This window comes from Strigops habroptila, chromosome 4 (genome assembly GCF_004027225.2).
Source record: "Strigops habroptila isolate Jane chromosome 4, bStrHab1.2.pri, whole genome shotgun sequence".
NCBI lineage: Eukaryota > Metazoa > Chordata > Aves > Psittaciformes > Psittacidae > Strigops > Strigops habroptila.
Window position 1 is genome coordinate 57,498,506 of NC_046358.1, and position 19,590 is coordinate 57,518,095.

Genomic DNA, 19,590 nt, shown 5'->3' on the forward strand with positions numbered 1-19,590 from the left:
ACCTAGGGGCAGTATTTACGGATAGTTACTGTCTTCATTAGGTATTTTTAACAGGAGAATTGCAATGACAGTTAATTCCTTCTCTTTGTATAGAGGGGCTGTCTCTATGCACAGTAATCTTATTAGGGATAGATAGGAAAGGTAAATTCAGTGAACTTGAGAGCGTGTGTATGTGCATGTGCTGGTGTGAGAATTGGTGGTAGAAATGTAGAAATGAATCCTTAAACTAGAAGTCAGACTGTTCTGATGAAATATCCTTCCTGTTCATAATGATTATGGTTATTGAGTGTGGTACCCAAGGAATTGATGAAAAGCTTTCATAGATCTGAAGTGGTGAAAGACTTGCAGGCTAGTAGCACAGCCTTGTAGCTGCTTTACTATTCCAAATTGGACATAAGCGGTAGGGATTAATGAGGGAAGATCCACGAAGAGTTACTTGGCTGGAGCCTCGTGTCATCTTTTACCATGTGCAATAACAGATGGTGATATCTATACCCAAAAAACCATTAATAACTGTACAGTTAGTGTAGCAACTGTTCGTTGAGAAGGCTGGGAGTTGGGGAGTTTGGTGGATTAGATTTTTCTCTTAGCTTGATATTGATTTCCTAAATCAATGACCTCTTGGGATGGTAATGATAATCACATGTAACAGATTTATGCCTATGAAGCGTATTCAAAGCACAAACCATTTTTCAGAGAATTTTCTCTGGATGTAATAGAATTAAGTAGGAGAAGCACAAGTCTCTAAATGCAAGAGGCTATTTAAAATGTCTTACTGCTAAACTGAAGTAATGAATTTATATCCACAGTCGCTCACTCTCAAAGAGGGTAGGTGACGATGGAGTCAGCAGATCCTTTAATCAACATTACGCAATCCTTCAATCAACGTACATAAAGGTGTTTATGTAATGCAGAAAGTGCTGTGTGTGGCACTGTATTTAGCTCTAGTTTAGGCATAGACTCGTAACTGCAGCTGTGCTGTCCTCCTGTGTATTGACACTCCACATATTCAGTGTACAACAGAGAATCTGTTGGTTCTGTAATTTTAATTTTAAATAGTATATTTTGCCCTTGAGAGAGAGGGGCCTGAACAGTCACATTAAAAGTTCCTACATAGAAACCAATACATGATATGAATAAAAGTATGTACACAATTATTTATATGGAAAATGCTGTAGGTTTGGGTTTGTGGTTTTTTTGTTAGTATGCCCCTTAGGTAGTGGGGAGGCCAATAACCATTGTGTATGAAAGTATAAAACCCAAGGGAAGCTCTAGCTGTAGAACACCAGTTCTGAAGTTACACTGAAGGCTGCTGCAGGACAGACAGCATCCACTGCACGCAGCTGAACAGCAGCTCTGGGTATATTCATCTAAAAGGGTAAGCGTCCCTTATCTCTTCTATCCTTATGATGTGTGTATGGTGGGGGGGACATGACACGGAGAACCTGCATTCTGCAGCTTCACTGATTGTATTTTCTAAAGAAAAGAATTAAACCCACAAAAAGTTGCTTAAAATCAATCTCCAAAGTAGATGGTTCTTACCCTGGGGAAAAAAACCCCAACAAATCAACATTTTAAACATACATACTTAAAGGTCACTTCTACAGTTACTAATGTCTTAATCTTATTTATGCTTACGTGTGTTTTTTCATGAGTACAAGTACTGATAAGCTTAAGGGGAAAGTACTAACCCAGGAGAAATGCTGATACAGTTCTCATTTGGCTTTGACAGCAGGTTTGGTCCAAGGATTGAGTGAATTCAACAAGCATTTGAACATGCAGGTTTGGTGCACAGAAAAGGATGCTCACTGAAGACCTTGTTTATTGCACTTCTATCCAACCGTATCTGTTTAGGGTTTATATAAGCAAGACACTAGACAAAACTCTCTAGAAATTACTCAACTAACTAAACTGTCTGGTGTTTGGACTTTCAAATTTCATCTCCCAGAAACAGGTCACGAGCTGAGTCAGGCTCAGGCTTCAAACCTGCTTCGTCCTCCAGACTTTCTAATTCTTTACGCACTTCCTGAATGATGCTGCTTTCTTCATAATCGGAAAGACTCTCTCTGGGTATCAAGCTGAGGAACGGCATCTCATCCATGATTAAGGGCTCTTCTTTTTCATTATCCCTGGTTTCATTGGCAGAGTGTTCACACACAGATGTAGCGCTGTGGCTGTTGGAAAGAGACAATCTGGTCATATAGGACATCTTTTCATGTTCTTTTGCTAGTTTCTCAATAAAATTCTTCGTTCCCTCCCCACATGAAAGCATGTTAAGTGCGCAATACTGTCAGGTCTACCATAGCTGACTTGATACACATCTGATTTTTACATGCTTGACAGCTGGAGAGTTAAGGATGGGATTTCCACACACAGAGCTAGAACAAAGATCTTAATAGCCAAAGATGTTTGATGCTGGGACACAAGATGGCAGCGGCCCTCAGCACAACCTGGCTCTTCTACCTACAAGCGCTCCCGGTGACTAGGCCTTTCTGCTCGCGTCACTACACCAAGTTAAGAAACATGATACTCCAGCTTAAAAGGAATGCAGAAAAAATACTGCTTGCTATCAAGCTGTGGAGTTGAGCATTACATATTTGATTCTGAACAGGACAGTGTAATAGCTATATTTGCTGCTGCCTTTGTTTTGAAAAGTGGCTTCAGTTGCCTGCAAACAAACATCTCGCGTTGTTGTAGGAACTTTAAAAGGGAAGTTTGAAGAATGATTTACATTTGTTGATAGGAGGCGGGGGAGCAGAACTTGATCATGGTATCTGCTGTGCCTCTGTGCTGTGGGCAGGTCCCTGTGATAGGGCAAGGGGACCACTGCTGGGGCCAGGCCCCCTTTACAGCTGCTTAGAGCAGCACCCCCTTTCATTGGAAACAAAGGGTGAATGAACTAAAGATGTTCTTGGAGCTTATTTTGTGTGCATTTTGAATTCTTGTATGTTTTGCTTCCTATGAGCTTTAGGACATCCAGTTGTGGGCAGACTAATCCTGTGTTCTCCAGGATATAATCTCTTGGTTTCAGTGTTTAGCACTCATTAGTAATATTTAGCCAAGGGCCATTTCAAACAGAGATGGGCTGTTTCTTTAAAAAATAAAAATAATCTGAGTCTTTAAATTCACTATGTAAATTCCCAGAAGCAGCTTTATCTTTCTGACCATGTGAGTCTTGGGCACGTTTGCACAGTATTGCTGTGTGATAGTCCTAAACAGGTAAGTAATTCTTGTGACTGTAGCTGGATAGTTATAATCACACCCTGATCAATTTCTGTGTTTCTCTATCCCCATCTGTTTTCCTTCTTACCGGACATGACATTGCTGACATACCTTGCCTGAGGTTAATGGTACTCGCACATGAATTAAAATTTTAGTGCTGAAAGGATGGGGGCAACTCTGCTTGCTTCCTTAGATCACATTTGTGAAACAACATTATCCAGTTACTTTTCATGCATGAAAAAACCCATAGAAACAGAGTTGGACATAGAATAAGAGAGAACTATTAATCTGCATCTTTATCACAGCTATGCTGTCTTATTGAAAGTTAATATAATGAAAATGGTAGTGTAAGAGCAAACTTGGAGAGCTTATTTCATCGATAAGATGTAGGTTTTCTACAAATGCTTTTAGTGCAAAACTGAAATTATCTCACTTTCTCCCAATGAAATCGTTGATAAGGCAGATAACTGCCCTTTTAAAGAACGAGTAAGGCATGAGATATTAAAAGTTTGGACTTCTAGCAGAAAATACAGTCACCCTGCTTCCTATTCTGTGAAACTCTCTGATACTGAAGAAGTCTGCACAGTGTGAAGTGTCTGAACAGCAGATCTTCAGTCAGCAGTAGGGAAACTTGCTTCTCAGGTTAGTTTGAAACTGAAGGACAGTGCAAGTTAAGATTTTATTTTCTTGTGATAGAAGTGACCTTCTGTAAAGCTGATCAGTAGTACAGGAAATGCCTGTTTATACTTAATACTGTGTATTAATATGTCTTTAATATAACTTATGTTTGAAGGCAAGCAAAATGTCTTAACCGAAGCCCAATCTAACACAGAAAGTTGGTGGACAAGAGCTGTATGTAGAGAATTAAATTGGAGTGATGCTTGTGAACAACTGTTAGTACCTTCTGACTGATTAAAAAGCAGCACCAGCCTGATTAATTTGTAAGTTTAGTTCACACTGGATTAATGTGTTGCCAAACTCAATTAGACACATTTGTGTGGGGGAAAAAGCAGTAAATTTGAGAAAGTTTCAGTGCTACTGATGAGAAAAGCTGTCAGAACAGTAAGGAAGAATATGCAAGTTCTATATTCATTTACCACAGAAAGAGACCCTTCAAAACTTTCAAGCAGCTTGCTTGACTGGTTTTGCTCTTTACCTCTGAGGTTGGCAGCTCAAGCCACTTGCACATGGGCACTGCTCAAGTACTCCATCAGGTTCCAGTTCCCAGGTGATCAGGTTGAGAAGTCTGTTTGAAGGATCATGGCAGGGCTCACCTTCTTCAGGTAATGGAGTGCACACAGGAAACAGCAGATCTGCATAAAACCATAGAATAGTCAGGGTTGGAAAGGACCTTAAGATCATCTAGTTCCAACCCCCCCTCCATGGGTAGGGATGCCTCACACTAGACCATGTTGCCCAAGGCTCTGTCCAACCTGGCTTTGAACACTGCCAGGGATGGAGCATTTATCACTTCTGCATGCCACAGTAAACTAATTTTGAGATAAAGGCTTAATTGTCTGCTATACTGAGATGACCTGATCTTTAAGTCTATACACATGATACAAAAACCCAGACTTGATCACTTTTTAAAGTCCCCTTACATATGAGGGAGCCATAACTTAATGTTCTTCCCACTAGGTGGTAGTAAGAGAGTGGAAGTTTATGCTTAATGAGCAAGATCAACAACTGCTTCTTCAGGAAGAGACTACTGTCAATATAGTAGTACTGCACAACCCCATCCCTTGGAGATCTGTAAGGCTATGCTAAAACCAAGAAAATTAACATTAGTTAGTTGTTTGCAATGCATAGCATTAATGGTTTAAAACCTGAATAGAGAAATACCTGTATTTTGGAAGTCTTATTTTTCTTATTTCTTTGCAGTGGTACAAATACAGAGCAATTGTTAAGAGAATAAATGAGGTTATAAGAACTACTATTCAGCCATTTAATTTGTTGTAGTAATTCTGCAATAGGCAAAGCTGTCTGATGGCATTGGGGACTTGGTACTTTTGTTTCTGTACAGGGGTCAATTTCAACCTGTGTAACAAAATATTTAGAAGGCTATGCCTTTTGCGTTTCCTGATGCTAGCAACTTACAGTGTCAGTCTTGAATTCGGCTTTTGCAGATGTTCCTATCAAACCTTCCTTCCTCCTCTTATCTTCATTCACTTCATTTTTTGTGGTATGGCAGAATATAAAACATAAATTCTGAACTCTTCACATATTTTAAACAGCCTTGGTGAGAATACATGTATGTGTCTGTGAGTGTATGACTTATCAGTTCCTAATTCCAAAACAGATTGTCTTAAGCAGCGAATGCTCCAAAGTTCACTACAGTTTTGTACAAAAAATATACATGTAAAGACACTCCAGTATTTGAGGACTACGTTTTGCAATACTCTAATGATAGAGAAAGGCCTAACCTGAAAAGCCCTAAGGCACTGCTACCTCAGACAAGCATAGAGAATAAAAATCCGTTGCTCTTTAAAGTTTTAACACTTGTGTTCCACCAACCCTAGTCACTATGCCTATCTATTGTATTGTTCCTTCCTGAGTTACAGGTTTGGACTAAATTTCATCTCAAACCAAACACTAACTTACACTCAGTGTGAATGTCTTATGCAGTTCAAATAATCATCATGAAGACATGATGAAGAAGCTTGTTTGGATCCCATAGGAAATCAGGGCTGCAGCAGCAGTACTACCCTCACAGTAGACAGGCTAGTGGTACTAACACCAATGGATGCATACTACTAATATACTCATCTCTGCAGCATAAGCAGATACAAAGCACTGTGTGGCGAAAGTAATAGGCATTTATTAAAAGTGCCCTTTCTGTCTCATTTCAGAATCAGAGTACAATGAAATCTCTGATAGAGCTTGGCAGAACCTATAAATGCTTTAGGCAGGAATCTAATAAAGGGAAAATAAAACTATTCTCACCAAACCTACTTATCATTGAAGGTCCACTATGTAATGCTCAAAACCTGTAAGTGCTTTAGGCAGAAACATGTTGAAGGGCTGGGGGGAAACCTCTTCTAACAGAGCAAGGAAAAAAACATCTAGAGAAGTATCTACCTACATGGAAAGATGGTTGGAATGGTATCCTATCACTGCAAAATTAAGGTGAACTATGATAAAAACCATGAGGAACTAGTGGGTATAAAACAGTAGAAGAAGCTGGGCCCTGACCAAATGGGATTTTTGGGACTGATTTCAGGCCTGATAACTTCTCCTCCTGTCCTACCTTCTGTAAATCAAGTTTCACATTCCCTGGACTGACAACATAATCTGGAACATAATTCATCTGTGTATCTTGGCTGGCTGGTCAGTACTGCATAGCATGGTGCCTTGGAAGGCTGTCATAAAAGTCAGAGTATGAAATGTATCTGCAGTCTGATTCTGATGGTCTGCTTGCTGAGAGGGGGAAGAAGCCACGTTCAGTAATCTCATTAATTTCTTTTGTACATTTTTAGTTCTCTTATTTTTGCTCTACTGGGTCAAAACCTGACACTGAGCTCTGCTACGTCTAAACGTGTGAGACTATCTTTAGAAAGAGTAGATTTTTGGGCTTCTCATGCTGGTCTCATCTCTAGTGTGCAATAGGGTATTCTTTGACTACCGTGAACCTTTGTCAGACTTTTCTCACTCCTAATTCTATTAAAGTTTTATAATGAAGTTACCAAGGTGTGCTTCACAGGCCGAGGCAGAATGACCTGCTGATTCTGTCGTGATTTAACCACTTCACCTGGGTAAAAGAACTAAATATAAATAGTCCCACTCTTGTATGATAAAATGAATAGGATAAAAGGCCAAACCTCTGTACCTTTTTGAAAAGCACAGCATGTTCCAGGGTTGCAGTCATGTTGGTTGTCACAAATGGTGCCATTCTCTCCTTTTGAAATGAATTTCCTGCACTCGCCCCAGACACAAAGCTGGTCTCCACAGCATTCAACATCCCGTGAGCAGTGCTTGCAAATGGAAAAAGCACAGGACAAAACCGTCACTCTAGCAGTAATGGAATAGATCAACAGAGAGCTGAACATACAACTAGATCTGGTCCTGAAGACAACTGCATATGTGATTTAAATGTATGTGTGTCATGTTCCCACTTTTTAAACCAAACTGCTTTAGATTCTCAGCTTCAAGCATACACACAACTAGTTGCCAGACAGGAAACTCCGCAGCAGAGTAACAGCACTCCTCCTATGCTATTGTACTTTCAATTTTACAAAACCTGAATTCTTATTTTAATATTTACATGAAAATTGATCAGCAGCCAGGCATCCTAAAGTGTAATATGGATTTTAAGGCAGCCTTTTGCAATCAAGGGAAGCAGAAGTTAACAAACGAAACATTATCAATGAAAACAGTACTGATTTTTTTGTTTTGTTTTCATTGTTAAATGCAGTCAGGAATTTACAATTTGTTCAGAAGGATGATTTCAAAGAGCAAAGCAAAAAAACCTTACTAAAATCCATCTTTAGTTGTAATAAGAACCAGGCCTCGTTTGGAACCAAGAGTCTTTGGAAAAAAATCTCTGAAAAAAATTATCTTTGAGAATCAGAAGCGCAAATCTCTAGCTAGAGACAGCTGTGTATGACAACTGCCCCACTGCTTCAACTATAACACCTAATAACCCCACCTAATAGAAACAGGGTGCCACTTTCTCTTTTTTAGGGGGTTTGATGAACATCTTGGGTTCCCAGTAGGTCAACATTTTAACAGCTCTTTTCTGTCTGTGTGAAGCCCTGTGCGGGCAGCCATACAAAACCAGAATTTCTTGCCCAGTGGATCCCAGAGGAAGTGCTGAACACAGGGCAAGGAGTGGGACTGCACCAGCACTGGTAAGACCTGCTAATTAAAAAGAAAAACGTTTTGCAGTTGTGGGGGTACTAGGTCAGGGAATTGGTCCCGGCACCTTCAGTCTGAGCTCGTTTTACATCAGGAGTGTAGCTAGGACCCAATTTTTACTTTCTTTATCCTACAAATGTTCTTCTGAGGACTGCAAAGAAACCCAGGTGTCAGGTCACACCAATCTTGATTTTTAATTATTCCACGTTAATATGAAAAATCATCCATTTAACATTTTCTAAAATACAAAGAATAAGCTTTCTTAATGACACTTCAGCATATACTCAGGACTTGTGTTTAAGCAAGCAGTCAGCCCACTGAAGTCAATAGAGCTCCCTGAAGTCACCACGTATTTAAATCAGTTCAGAAACAGCCTGGTGCTTTTAGATTATAATAATCCTATTGATCACACGACTTTACAGCAAGGCTTGCTTGCTTGTAGACTTAACTGCAAATGCTCTGAGGAATGAATTTGTTTCACAAGAAGCCATCAGCAGAACTTAGATGAAAAGGGACACTCAGATAAAAGGGCCTTTTTCAACAGACTGCTCTTAAACTGGATCTTCACCACAGAAAAAGCCTGAACTTCTCAGGCACCTGTGACCCACAGAAGATAACCTAACCATAGCTACTACCAAGAACATTTAGCTCAAAATACAGAAATTTACTGCTTCCTGATGTTCACAGATTCAAATAGCGTAAATGATCCATGTGAGAGGATCACTTATGGTAACAACTGCACTACAGCACTGTACAAGTGAAGAGCACTTGCTGCTGCAACTCCCTTTCTGAATCAAGAGGAAACGACCAACCGTCAGCTGAGCCTCAGGAGCTGGCACATCATTTCGTCTTCGCCTGTTCCACTGGCAACCTACAGTGTGTTAGTTTACACTGTACTTAAGCCACCTAACAAGTCAAGCCTAAGTCAGGAGGAGCACAGTGCTGGTTTTGAAGCATGTGAAAACAGAAACCTGAAAACTTAACTGTATTAACAGGCAGGAAAAAAAACCAAACCAAAACCAAAACAACCCAGCCCAAACCACTCTACACATCCATTTTTAACCTCATGCAAAAAGCTTTGCATCTTCTTTTCTACCAATTTTGACTTGCTGACATTAACAATAACTCCTATATTGAGTTTCTAAAGACCACCGAAGATCACATCTCATTCCGGACTTACTGTATGCTGGGTTTTACAGAGCTGACATTTGTACTCGAAGGTGGAGAACTGGCAGTATTTCCCCGTTTCGCAGTCTTCATCAATGATGCACTCCTGAGGAAAAGGATGAAAGTAATTTGCCACCGTGTGACAGAAATCCATACCTCTTGAAATATCAGGTGGTGTGGATTGATTATATTTCTTACTTAGGAACCAAGAAAAGAAGCTTGCTTTGGTTCTTCATACAGCCACAGTTCTGTAACAGAACAATGCCATCTCCCTGGCGTACCTAAATACTGTGGCCTCAGATTGCTAGATGGATTGATTTCTGGTATAAATATTAGTACCAGAAACCTCAAGAAAATAAATTATCTTGCTCTGCAGGCTCGAGGGGGGCTGAAGACATTTGTATTAAATCTACCCAAATTGTATTAGAGTACAGTTGTGATTCATTACTTGCTGGCTGTTTTTTTCAGATGGGGGCAAGACCAAAGGAAAGAGGCTATGCTACAGCAGTTGCAGCAGCCAAGAGTATCTTTATGCTCTGTGGAAGACCATTCTGCAATAGCTTTCTTGATCCCAGGCCAGCTAACTTTATGCTGTCCTCCCTTTTCTTCCCCAGCAACATTAGTGCCGACCCCAGAAACGCTGCAGCATGGTTAGCTTCCCTAAGCCAGCAAGGACAACCCTAAGGGAGAAATGTGTTTCCTCTTAATTGCTGCCCTTCGCAAGTGGCAGACAAGTTTTTCTTGGGCAATCTTTGCAGTACAATTTTTTTGTGAGCAATAACGTCTATGCTGAAAAATGCAGTGCTACTTTCCACAGGACTAGTAACATTAAACGTTCCTGGGACCTGATGGTAACAGCAGCACTACCTTAGAGCCAGTACCTCTGGGAAGCGGTAGAGGTCATACACTGTTTGATTTCCTTTCCTTGGCTAATGGTATGTCCCTCTTGTACCTATCACCATAGCCCATCGCCTGCGAGATCACAGCTGCAAATATCTAAATACCAACACATGTAAATTTTAAATCCCTTTTAAATTTAATTTGAATATTGCAAAATATGCAGGAGGAGATCCTCGGCTGACATCATTCCTCTGGCATCTCCCTGCTGCCAATGGCGTTAGTGTACACTGAGTAGCACTCCAGCCTGCTGAAGAACATGATTTCCACATCACACACTTTTGAAATGCACGTAACAAACTCAGTGTTTCCTCCCCCCTTGTTCGCTGTACATGAGTGTTCAGGAGACAGGTTTGAACACTAAGATTGACAAGTACTAAAGAGCCACATGCATCCTAGGGAAAAAAAAGCCCCACAGTTCCCTTAATGCATCAGCCTTTGTCCCCCAGCTATGACACTAGAGCAGACCTCAGCCTTGCAAGGTCTTTGAGCACATGTTTAGCTTTTCAAACCTGGAATCCTTTCATGGCCCTAACAAAAATGTTCATGTGAGAGCGACACCTGAGATCCTGTCTGAATCACAAACTTGGACTACAGTTTCTTCACCCAGGGGTCCCACAAGCACCATGGTAGAGATGGCTCATCTTTTATTCATGCTGCACAGGGTGAACAGACTGGTCAGGAATTCTTCCCGGAACACAACTCTGCAGGTATGGCAGTGAGGATAATACAGAAAGTAAGTGTGTATGTTTGCACATCCTTGATGTGTCTGGTTCACAGCCAGGGGTGGTGGTGGTTTCTCTTCCCATCTAATGGTTACCTCTTAAAACACGTGATGAACCCTGTTCTCTAAAAAGCATTTTCTCCAGGCTCCAAACAATCTAGTCAACAGAAGAATAAATCATAGCACAGTTCTGAGTCACTTGTACTGTCATGGGTTTGTACCACCATAAGGTTGATGCTACCTTTTTGCTACTGGTCAATTAAAAAAGAAGGAATTATACAGAAATCCCTGAATCTCCCTGAAGAGACCACTTGACTGCTCCTTGGCAGATATTAACCTCATTTGCTGGAGCAGATCAACTGCCATTTGTGCAACCTTTATAAAAAGTTTCTACTAAACTTTTAATTTCCTATTTCTACTTTTTTAGATCATTTCTCCCCAAAGTGCTGACTTCTTCCACACCATCACAGCTGGGGTTTATGCTTCAGCTGTGCTGAAGACCAGGTCAGCAAGAAGTTTAAGTGAAGCTCTTAAATTACTGTAATCACTGAAAGAGGAAAAGATTACATTGTGTGACAGCTATACTGTCTTCAGATCTTCTCCAGATTAAACCTTATGGAAGCTTCTTGCTCTGCGTGAGACAAGGCTGCTCTGCATGAAGAGCCATGTCTAAGTTACCCATTTTGGCTACCTGAGATGTTTTCAAACAGTTTAATTAACCAGAACATAGAACAGAAGCCAAACACAGTCAGAGGCCTGATTATTTTCAAGTCAATGACACGATATTCAGGTTATATGTTTATAATGAAGAAGCAGTCGTTTCAGCTACTTTAAGACATTAGTATCGCTGGGTCTAGGCTGCCATAAATTGTCAGAATGTTTTTGCAGCTTCATTATTCCAGCACAGTGTGTATTCTGCTTGTTTGCTTTTGTGTTGCTACTTAATAAGGTGGGTCAATATCCCAATGCTATACAGTATGTTTGAGGCTTTTTAGTTCCAAGTTAGCAGTGAGCCACTTCTCTTCAGCAGCCATGCTCCTTCTGGCCAATTTTCTGTCTGCAGCTTTGTCAGCTTCTTTTATGGATCCCTCTGTATAAACCACACTCAGAATAAACTATACTGTTTCATTCCTGTTTCATCTACTTTCAGGCAAACAGCCAGGTCTCACTGTAGTCAGTTTTTCCAACTGTCCCTCTCCACAAAGGAGAAATCTTGCCCTAATCGTTTTTCAGCTCATGGAATAACTCCCCCTCTAGCTCTAAAACCACCTAACACCAAAGTTGTAATTCTCCAGCCACTGCCTTCTCCCGCACTAATGAGACGCCTGCCAAAAACCTTCTTTTTCCCCTCTAACTGAATTGTGTCCCATTAGTTCAGACTTCCAGTTTTATGAGGCTTTTCAGTTGAGTGAAAAATCCTTTCCCAGTTTTCTTTCCTGGCATGGAAAAAGCTTGCATTCATATGCTCCCTGTGAAATTTTGTGCCACACTCCAAGCCAACTTCCTTCACCCAGGAACTATAATCCGTAGTCAATGCAGAACTGGGTAATGTTTACACATGCAGATGTGTGACTGATCATCTTTTTTTTTCTTTTTAATTTTTTTTTTTTTTTATTTATTCAATCAGGCTACCTTGAGACAGAGCAGTTGCCAGACCAGGAGCAAACCTAAACATCTTCATGAGCTGCAATAGATTCTGAACACTCCATTTTTTTCTGGAGTTCTGCAAACTAAGTTTTTTCTCAGAATATTTTGTCTTTGCAGGAGCAACTGTGTAAACTGAGGACAGGAGAAGCTGGTTTCTGACGTGCAGCAGGGGGGATGCTGGCTTCTGACATGCAGCTGGGGGGGATGCTGGCTTCTGACATGCAGCAGAGCATATAGGTTGAGCAGATAGCTTAAAGACAGAATTAGCTACACTTACAATGGTATACATCTCTCTGAAATCCATTATGATGTTATACCAGTTAACGTAGCAGCACAGACATATGCTGCTTGACAAGCACTAAAGAATAATGCAAAGTGAAAGCAGGATTCCCTGGCTACTAATGAGTACACTAGGACCCATAAACAACAGAAGCCAGGATGGAGAAGAGCATACTATGTACCTGTAAGTACATACTCAACATCCTGTGGGCTCTTACTATACAGTATAGTACTCTGTAGTGAATATCCTGCAACAGCTAAAAGCAATTTGGGGGTTGGATCTGTTCCAAAACCAACAGAGGAAAAAAGAACCCAACAAAACCCTGAAACTTTGTGGAAAAGGTTCCACGATGACTATTATAAGACCGCTAAACCAATTGCTGCTGAAAGAAACACCAGTTTTCATGTCTTTGGCAGATTATGCCAAGCTGTTCCTTGCTTTCCTAAAGAATGGTTAATCTTTACTCTTGAGAATAAAAAGTGACTGAAGTTAGTGATAGTGAAGTATGCTAGGACTACTGGGATGACTATGCTTCAAAAGCTTCTCTGAACAAGAAGTCCCTTTACATGTTTCTTAAAAGCTTCTGTGATAAAGAAATTTCCTTTTCAAAAGCCTGTAACTCAAGTAAAACTCCATGTTAACCTCCATATGTAGCAGCTACAGATCCTTCCCGAACGGTTCCAGAGCTCACCCAACTGTATCTGTGAGGCAATGATAATTTTAGCCATAGCTGGAGTGCTCTAGCAAAATCACTTTTTCACTTCTAAACTGACATTTCTTAGCAATCATCAAAGCAAACTTCTAAGAGTTAAAATTTACTTCTGGGTATATATATCCCCTTCTAGGTTTTGTTTTAATTTCTACAAGTCATGTTGGACTGGTCTCCGTTTTAATGTAGCAGATGGCAAAAACTGCTGAGTAGTAAGGAAAAAAGGCATAAAACCTCATTTATATCATGCATGTACTACATGTATTTAAAAAATGGCAGAATTACACAGAATGGAATATTGTTTTTTGTGGCAACTACTACCACAGTTTGAATTGCAGTAGTGTTCCATTTCCTAATCTCTTAGTTGTCTAGACAGGGCACATAATGCACTTGTCTTTGATGAGATATGAATTAAGTTGCCTTGAAATATCTCAAAACCTCTGTAATACTTTCCAGCAGAGCAAATCTCTTACTGCTGTCCTGCCAAGTACATAGCACTCCTAAAAATAAGGGCTACTGTTAAAAAAGGCATACTAAAAAGAGCAGGCGTGTGAGTTGCAAACTATGATATTAGTCACATCCCAGTGCTATGTGGGAAAGCCAGCTATTTGTGTGGCTGTTCAACAGGAATGTGACTTCTGAGCTCAAAACTAATAAGAAAATTCAAGTGACTCCCTCAGAACTCATCTCACCTGTTTCCTTTTCCCTGTCAAGAAACAGAAAAAATCTTAATTGCAAAAACTTCATTTCTGGCTCTCCACATGATGTAGTACAAATGAATGCAAAATATGTCTATGTGAAGGCACATGAGCTTGGCTTTAAGTACCAAAAGCAACATAGCTATGTTAGACTTAACAGGCTGTCAAAAAGTCTAGGGAATTAATTGAGGCAGGTTGTAGTCACCAAGTAAACTGCCACCACCAAAGTTAGTGTAAGAAGTCCACCCCTTTCTACACCATCTGCTTCTTCTCACCACAAATGCAGTGATCCTGTCACTGATCAGACTTTTATGCAGTTAATGCTCCAGGTCAAAAAAGAAATAAATAAAATGTCATATTATCCACAGCTTCAAGGAACTGAGACATCAATGAAAGAAGAAACTACCCACAAAAGCAAAAAATAAAAGATTCCTGACAAATGCCTCAGGATAATGAGAAAAATGATGCCTAGGTGCTCTATCAGATCATGTTCTGTTCATGCATGGTCAATATCTCTGTGTGTTGTGTAATAATTTCATGGCAGGTCACTCTGCAGAAGCAGTCACTTTATTTTCTTCTCTCACTCCCTCTTTTCTCAGCAAGAATCTAATAATTTGATCCTGGCAGGACTATGGTCTCTGCAAATGCTCCCGAGTAGGAAACAGCGCAAAGTGCTTATTTCAATCAGTTTTGCAATGGTATCAGAGGAGAAAAACTGTTCAAAGTTGGAAGAAAAAAACCCACAGAAAAACTGTTCAAAGTTGGCAGAAAAAAACCCACAAATTATAATCTGACAGGTAATTAACTTAGTCTGTTAACTAAGACCTATTCAACTAAGAAATGAGCAGAGGTCTGCGTATATGTATATATACATACATATGTAGATGTATACAGCCATATACATATATATATATATAAGGCTACACATTGCAGTGCCTGTCTGTAATAGCAGAAGTCTTGTCTCATTCCACACATTTGCCCTAGAGCAGGCAAGACAGGTTATAACATGAAATTCTTCTTCTTTTCTCCTGTTTGTCAGGTATACCATAGGCAGAGCAGGATGGTAGAAATTCTGACACCAAAATCTCCTCTTAGGCCTTCTGGAAACTTGGTGCCATGCTACACACTCAGTCCATTGGTTTTTAAATACACAGAGGCTCTATAATCTTCTATATCCATAACTAGACAGAGAAGGAATATGCTGAAATTGGACAATCTGAGACCAAAAACCAATATCCATTCATTCCATGTTTAATTGCTCCATGTTAAGAAAAGCTTTTTTACATAGTATGAGGTTATCAAATGAGGTCAAATTACTGACACATGTTCATAAACCAAGTTTTCCTAATGATTTTGCAATTAATTGTCTTAATAGAGAAGCGCATCTACCTGTGGCTGTATTAACTGGAGAACAACAATTCTTCGACCTTTGATAACCAGAAGATGTGTCTAAAACCTTGTGGTCTAAAAGATCTTGGGTTTTATTCCAAATATCTAGAGATACTGTAACAGTTATGGAAACACTGTAAAACTGTGCTATGAAGCCGTGAAGTGCCATTATTTCTAAGCAGTCAGTAATCCTATCAAGATACAGCTTTGATGTAATGGTGTGCCTGGGGGTTGAAGTTGTGTGCAGGCGTCCTTTCTCTCTACAGTTGGCAGCTACAAAGTTTCCATGATTCACTACCAAACTATGTAAATTCTGAAAATTTATAAAAGCAAACAACATAGAGTAGCCGTACACAGCAAGGATGTGAAACAGCTGTGCAGAAAGAAAAACAGCGGAAAACAAGATTTCTGTAATTAATAGCTACTTGCTAATCTTAATTACTAAATTCAGAGTAGTGCACCGATACCAACCTGTGCCCAATCCCTCACAGAATTTATTTCGAAACCCGAATCTTACATGCTTTATTCTTATATGTCATGCTTTTTTGGTAGTTTACAGTTTCAGCAGACTGACTTACTGTGTCTAAGGTGTCAGCCAAAGATAATAATACTAGAACAGAAATAGATGGGTAAGAATTCATCCTCAATGGATTTTGCCTATAGCAGAGTTTAGTGTGAAAGACTGCTGTTACTGTAGAGGAAAGAGAATAATGTATTTTCCGTGAGCTGTAGATGGAACAAGAAGGGGTTTAAATTACAGCAATAGAGACGTTAGAGTGAGCATAGGAAAGTATTGGAATTGGAATAAATCGCCACCAGGGCTTGAGGATTTTAAGTATACATGAGATGGATGTCTGCCTAAGGATGGAGTAGGCATCTGGGTGGTAGATGTTGACTTTCTGAGGCTTCTTCCAGACCTCCTCTTTGGGACATTTGTTGGGATTACAATAGAGCCTTTTAATTATTTTTTTTTCATTTAATTTAATTTTCTGTCTGAAATCATGTGTCTAGAGGATACCAACAACAGGTGATGACAATTGATGAATATTCATTTCATTTCATAAACAAGCTCCAGTGAAGAAGAAATGAAAAAGGGTCTTCAGCATACTCTTTATGTCCTTCCAAACAGGACATAAGAATGTGAATGTATTACAGCTTTTTACCATGTATGAAGTCCAAGACAAATCATGGACACAGAAAGACCACCCTGTGTCTGACACCATGATGTCAGCCACTCTACATGCCTTAGGATGCTTCATCCTACCCTTGGGATGAGTGGGCTTTCTAAGGGAACAAACACGTTTGAGGAACTCCTCATGTGATATAAATTCACAGAACAGGCTCTGAGTCATTTCCAGACAGAGTAACAAGTAAACAAATCTGAAATTCCCACCCCACCCTGCGTATCTTTTTACCAGTTACGCTGTATTATGATCTATCACTGACTGGAATGGAGAAGTGCACTTGTTATTAAGGTAAGAATTGGGAGAGGTAGAAAAGTTGGAGGGGGGGTTCTCTCTATAAGCTGCAGTGGTGAACAACCACGATTTGAAAACTAATGCATTCCCTGGTGTGGTTTTCCTTTGTGGTAACTATCAAAGTGACTCAGCCCTTCAAAAGGCCAGGCAGACACTCACTCTGCAAAGGATGCCAGAATGCTGGTTTTGAATCAAGATGGGAGAAAGGACAAACTGAGACTTACTCAGCTGACACAGAAATGCATTTTTGAAGGGAATACATTTGAAGCCACCATTCTACAGTGCTTTTTTCCTCACATTTGCCCAATCTTTGATGAAACAGATCTGAACAGAAAGAGACTTCAATTCACCACTTTCCTTCAATTTCCATGGTTTACCTTAGGAACTTGTAGTAAAAACCACCATCAAGCTGGACTAGTAGCATCTCACACATCTTCCTGACCATAAATAACTGCACAGAAGGCCAAGTAATCACAGATCACATGCATTCTGTCTCCTCCAACACACTGGTGTAAAACCAGTGTCATTCTGATTTTGATGCACCTACCCCTCCTGCAGTCCAGGAAAAGGTTACAGAAGACTTAGGCTCATCGTATATGGATCTGTTACTGGGCCAACCTCCCAGCCATGGCGAACTGACGTAAACCAGCTGCAGACTTAATCCATTCATCTGTATCCTTTGTATCCCAATCATTCTAAGACTGTTACAGGTGTAAATAAAACCCAGAAAGACAAAACATTTCTGCTTTATATCCAGTACTGTAGCCTGTATTTCCTAAAGCCTTTGCTTACTGCTGTTACCCTACCAGCTAAAGCTTATTACTTTATTAGATAACATGGTTTCAGCTAAAATCTCAAATAAGCAGCTGCTGGAGCCAAGGGATTAAACCATGTAATCAAAACCAGCGGAAAAAATTTTTCTTTGCCTTAAAGCTTTTCCTCTTGTGTGATTAATTTTGCTACATCTTTGACCAGAGGAAAGAAAAACATTGCTGATCCATTTTCAGTGCTATCTAAAGACAGCCCATACTATCATCTCTTAACACATCAGCAGATCACAGAATTGTCACCAGCCCACATTAAAGATTCACTCTCCTGACTGTATCTGCTAACTTAAGATAAAAAAACCTATTTAATTTCTCTTAGGGTTAATAGGTAGATCTAACAGAGGCAGAAAGTAAAAACATTCACGGTGATTTGTTTTTTTATCTTTCTACAACTTGAACATGATCTGCAGAAGACAGTTGGACAGCCTTGGTTCCTGAAACTCAGCATGGTATGTGTGAGATGGCTAAACTAAAAAGCCAGGGAAAAGGTAACAACTGCTCTTTGATTTACACTGCTCCCTTACCGCAGCTTGTTTGCAGAAGAGTTGTTCCAACCAGTATGCAAACAAGGAAGAAGCAGATAACTGAACATGATGCATACCTCCCTACAGATGAAAAGTTTCAGGCAAGTCAGAATTTATTTCCACAACTAACAAGAATGCTGAAAGGTTTAGAAGTGGTGCATGGCTGTTGGGTGGACAGTGATGAAGCAGTAGGTGGGCACAGACTCTCTAAGAGAAAGTCTGTTTTGTAGCCTTCTGGAGAACTTACTGGTTTACTGTTGTGTTTTTACTAACCATCACCTAAACTCTGAATCAATTCTAGGCACTGTTACTGTGTTACAGTAATAGCTTCTTTTTGGTGAGGAGAACTCTATTCTGAGAAAAATCTTTCTTCAGTACTTACTTCAGACTGTTACTCAGGGGTAACAGTCCAGATAGATGAAACTGGTGAGGCAGTTCTTCAGCCAGCCTGATTTTGTATAAAATTATGCTTTTTCTTTGGAGTCTAACTGGAATAGAAATACCATATGATAGCACATGAGGACCTGGCAAATTTTAAAACAATTTTAAACGTAGGCATAGACCTGAATTACTAATGAAGAATGTTACTTGCATGATATCTATTAGTACTACACAGTTTTGTTTGCTTAACTTGACAGAAAAAAACTTACACTAAGCTAGACCAATAGGAAATATGAAAGAAATCCTAGTCACTTCTTTAATCATTTCTTTTTTGTTACTAGCAAAGCAAATTTACTAAACTTATCTGAATTACTCCAGACTCCCACTAATACAAACAAGAGCAGGATTTGATACCTTTAATTAGGAGTAGCCCCTTTACTGTCGCACCAGTTATTTGCCTGTAAATCCAAGCCACTATTTAAGAAAAAAAATAAAAGAGATAATGACGTGTGTTCTCTGACCTTTGGTGGTTGTGTTTTCAACCCAAACACCTGCCTGGTTTGCCTCATCTCTCAGCAAAAGGCACTTTGCTTCTCTACACTCTGATAAGGTCTAGCAGCTGTTTACACCTGCTTGCTTGTTCAGGGTCACCAAGCATGATATCTGAGTCCATGGAAACAGCAGTTTCACTTTTCTCCACATCATGGCTATTGCAGCACTATAATATTACAAAACATCTTCTGTTTGTACACACTATCCATTCCTGATTCTCTGTGTGGATCTGTAACTTTCT

General features: G+C 39.9%; 1 protein-coding gene across 2 annotated transcripts in view; it reads right to left on the minus strand.

Annotated features, from left to right (window-relative positions):
* Window positions 1–1,027: 1,027 nt before the first annotated feature.
* DKK3 (dickkopf WNT signaling pathway inhibitor 3) overlaps window positions 1,028–19,590 on the minus strand; it is a 28,406-nt gene continuing 9,843 nt past the window's right edge. Inside the window, exons 4-7 of one of the 2 annotated variants that reach the window (XM_030485227.1) lie at window positions 9,257–9,349; window positions 7,049–7,193; window positions 4,379–4,535; window positions 1,028–2,174 (exon numbers count right to left, since the gene is read on the minus strand). In XM_030485227.1, the coding sequence (XP_030341087.1) occupies window positions 1,931–2,174; window positions 4,379–4,535; window positions 7,049–7,193; window positions 9,257–9,349 (639 nt within the window). In that variant the 3' untranslated portion in view covers window positions 1,028–1,930. Of the gene's footprint in view, window positions 2,178–4,378; window positions 4,536–7,048; window positions 7,194–9,256; window positions 9,350–19,590 lie in introns of both variants that reach the window. The other variant, XM_030485226.1, reaches the window with a different exon arrangement.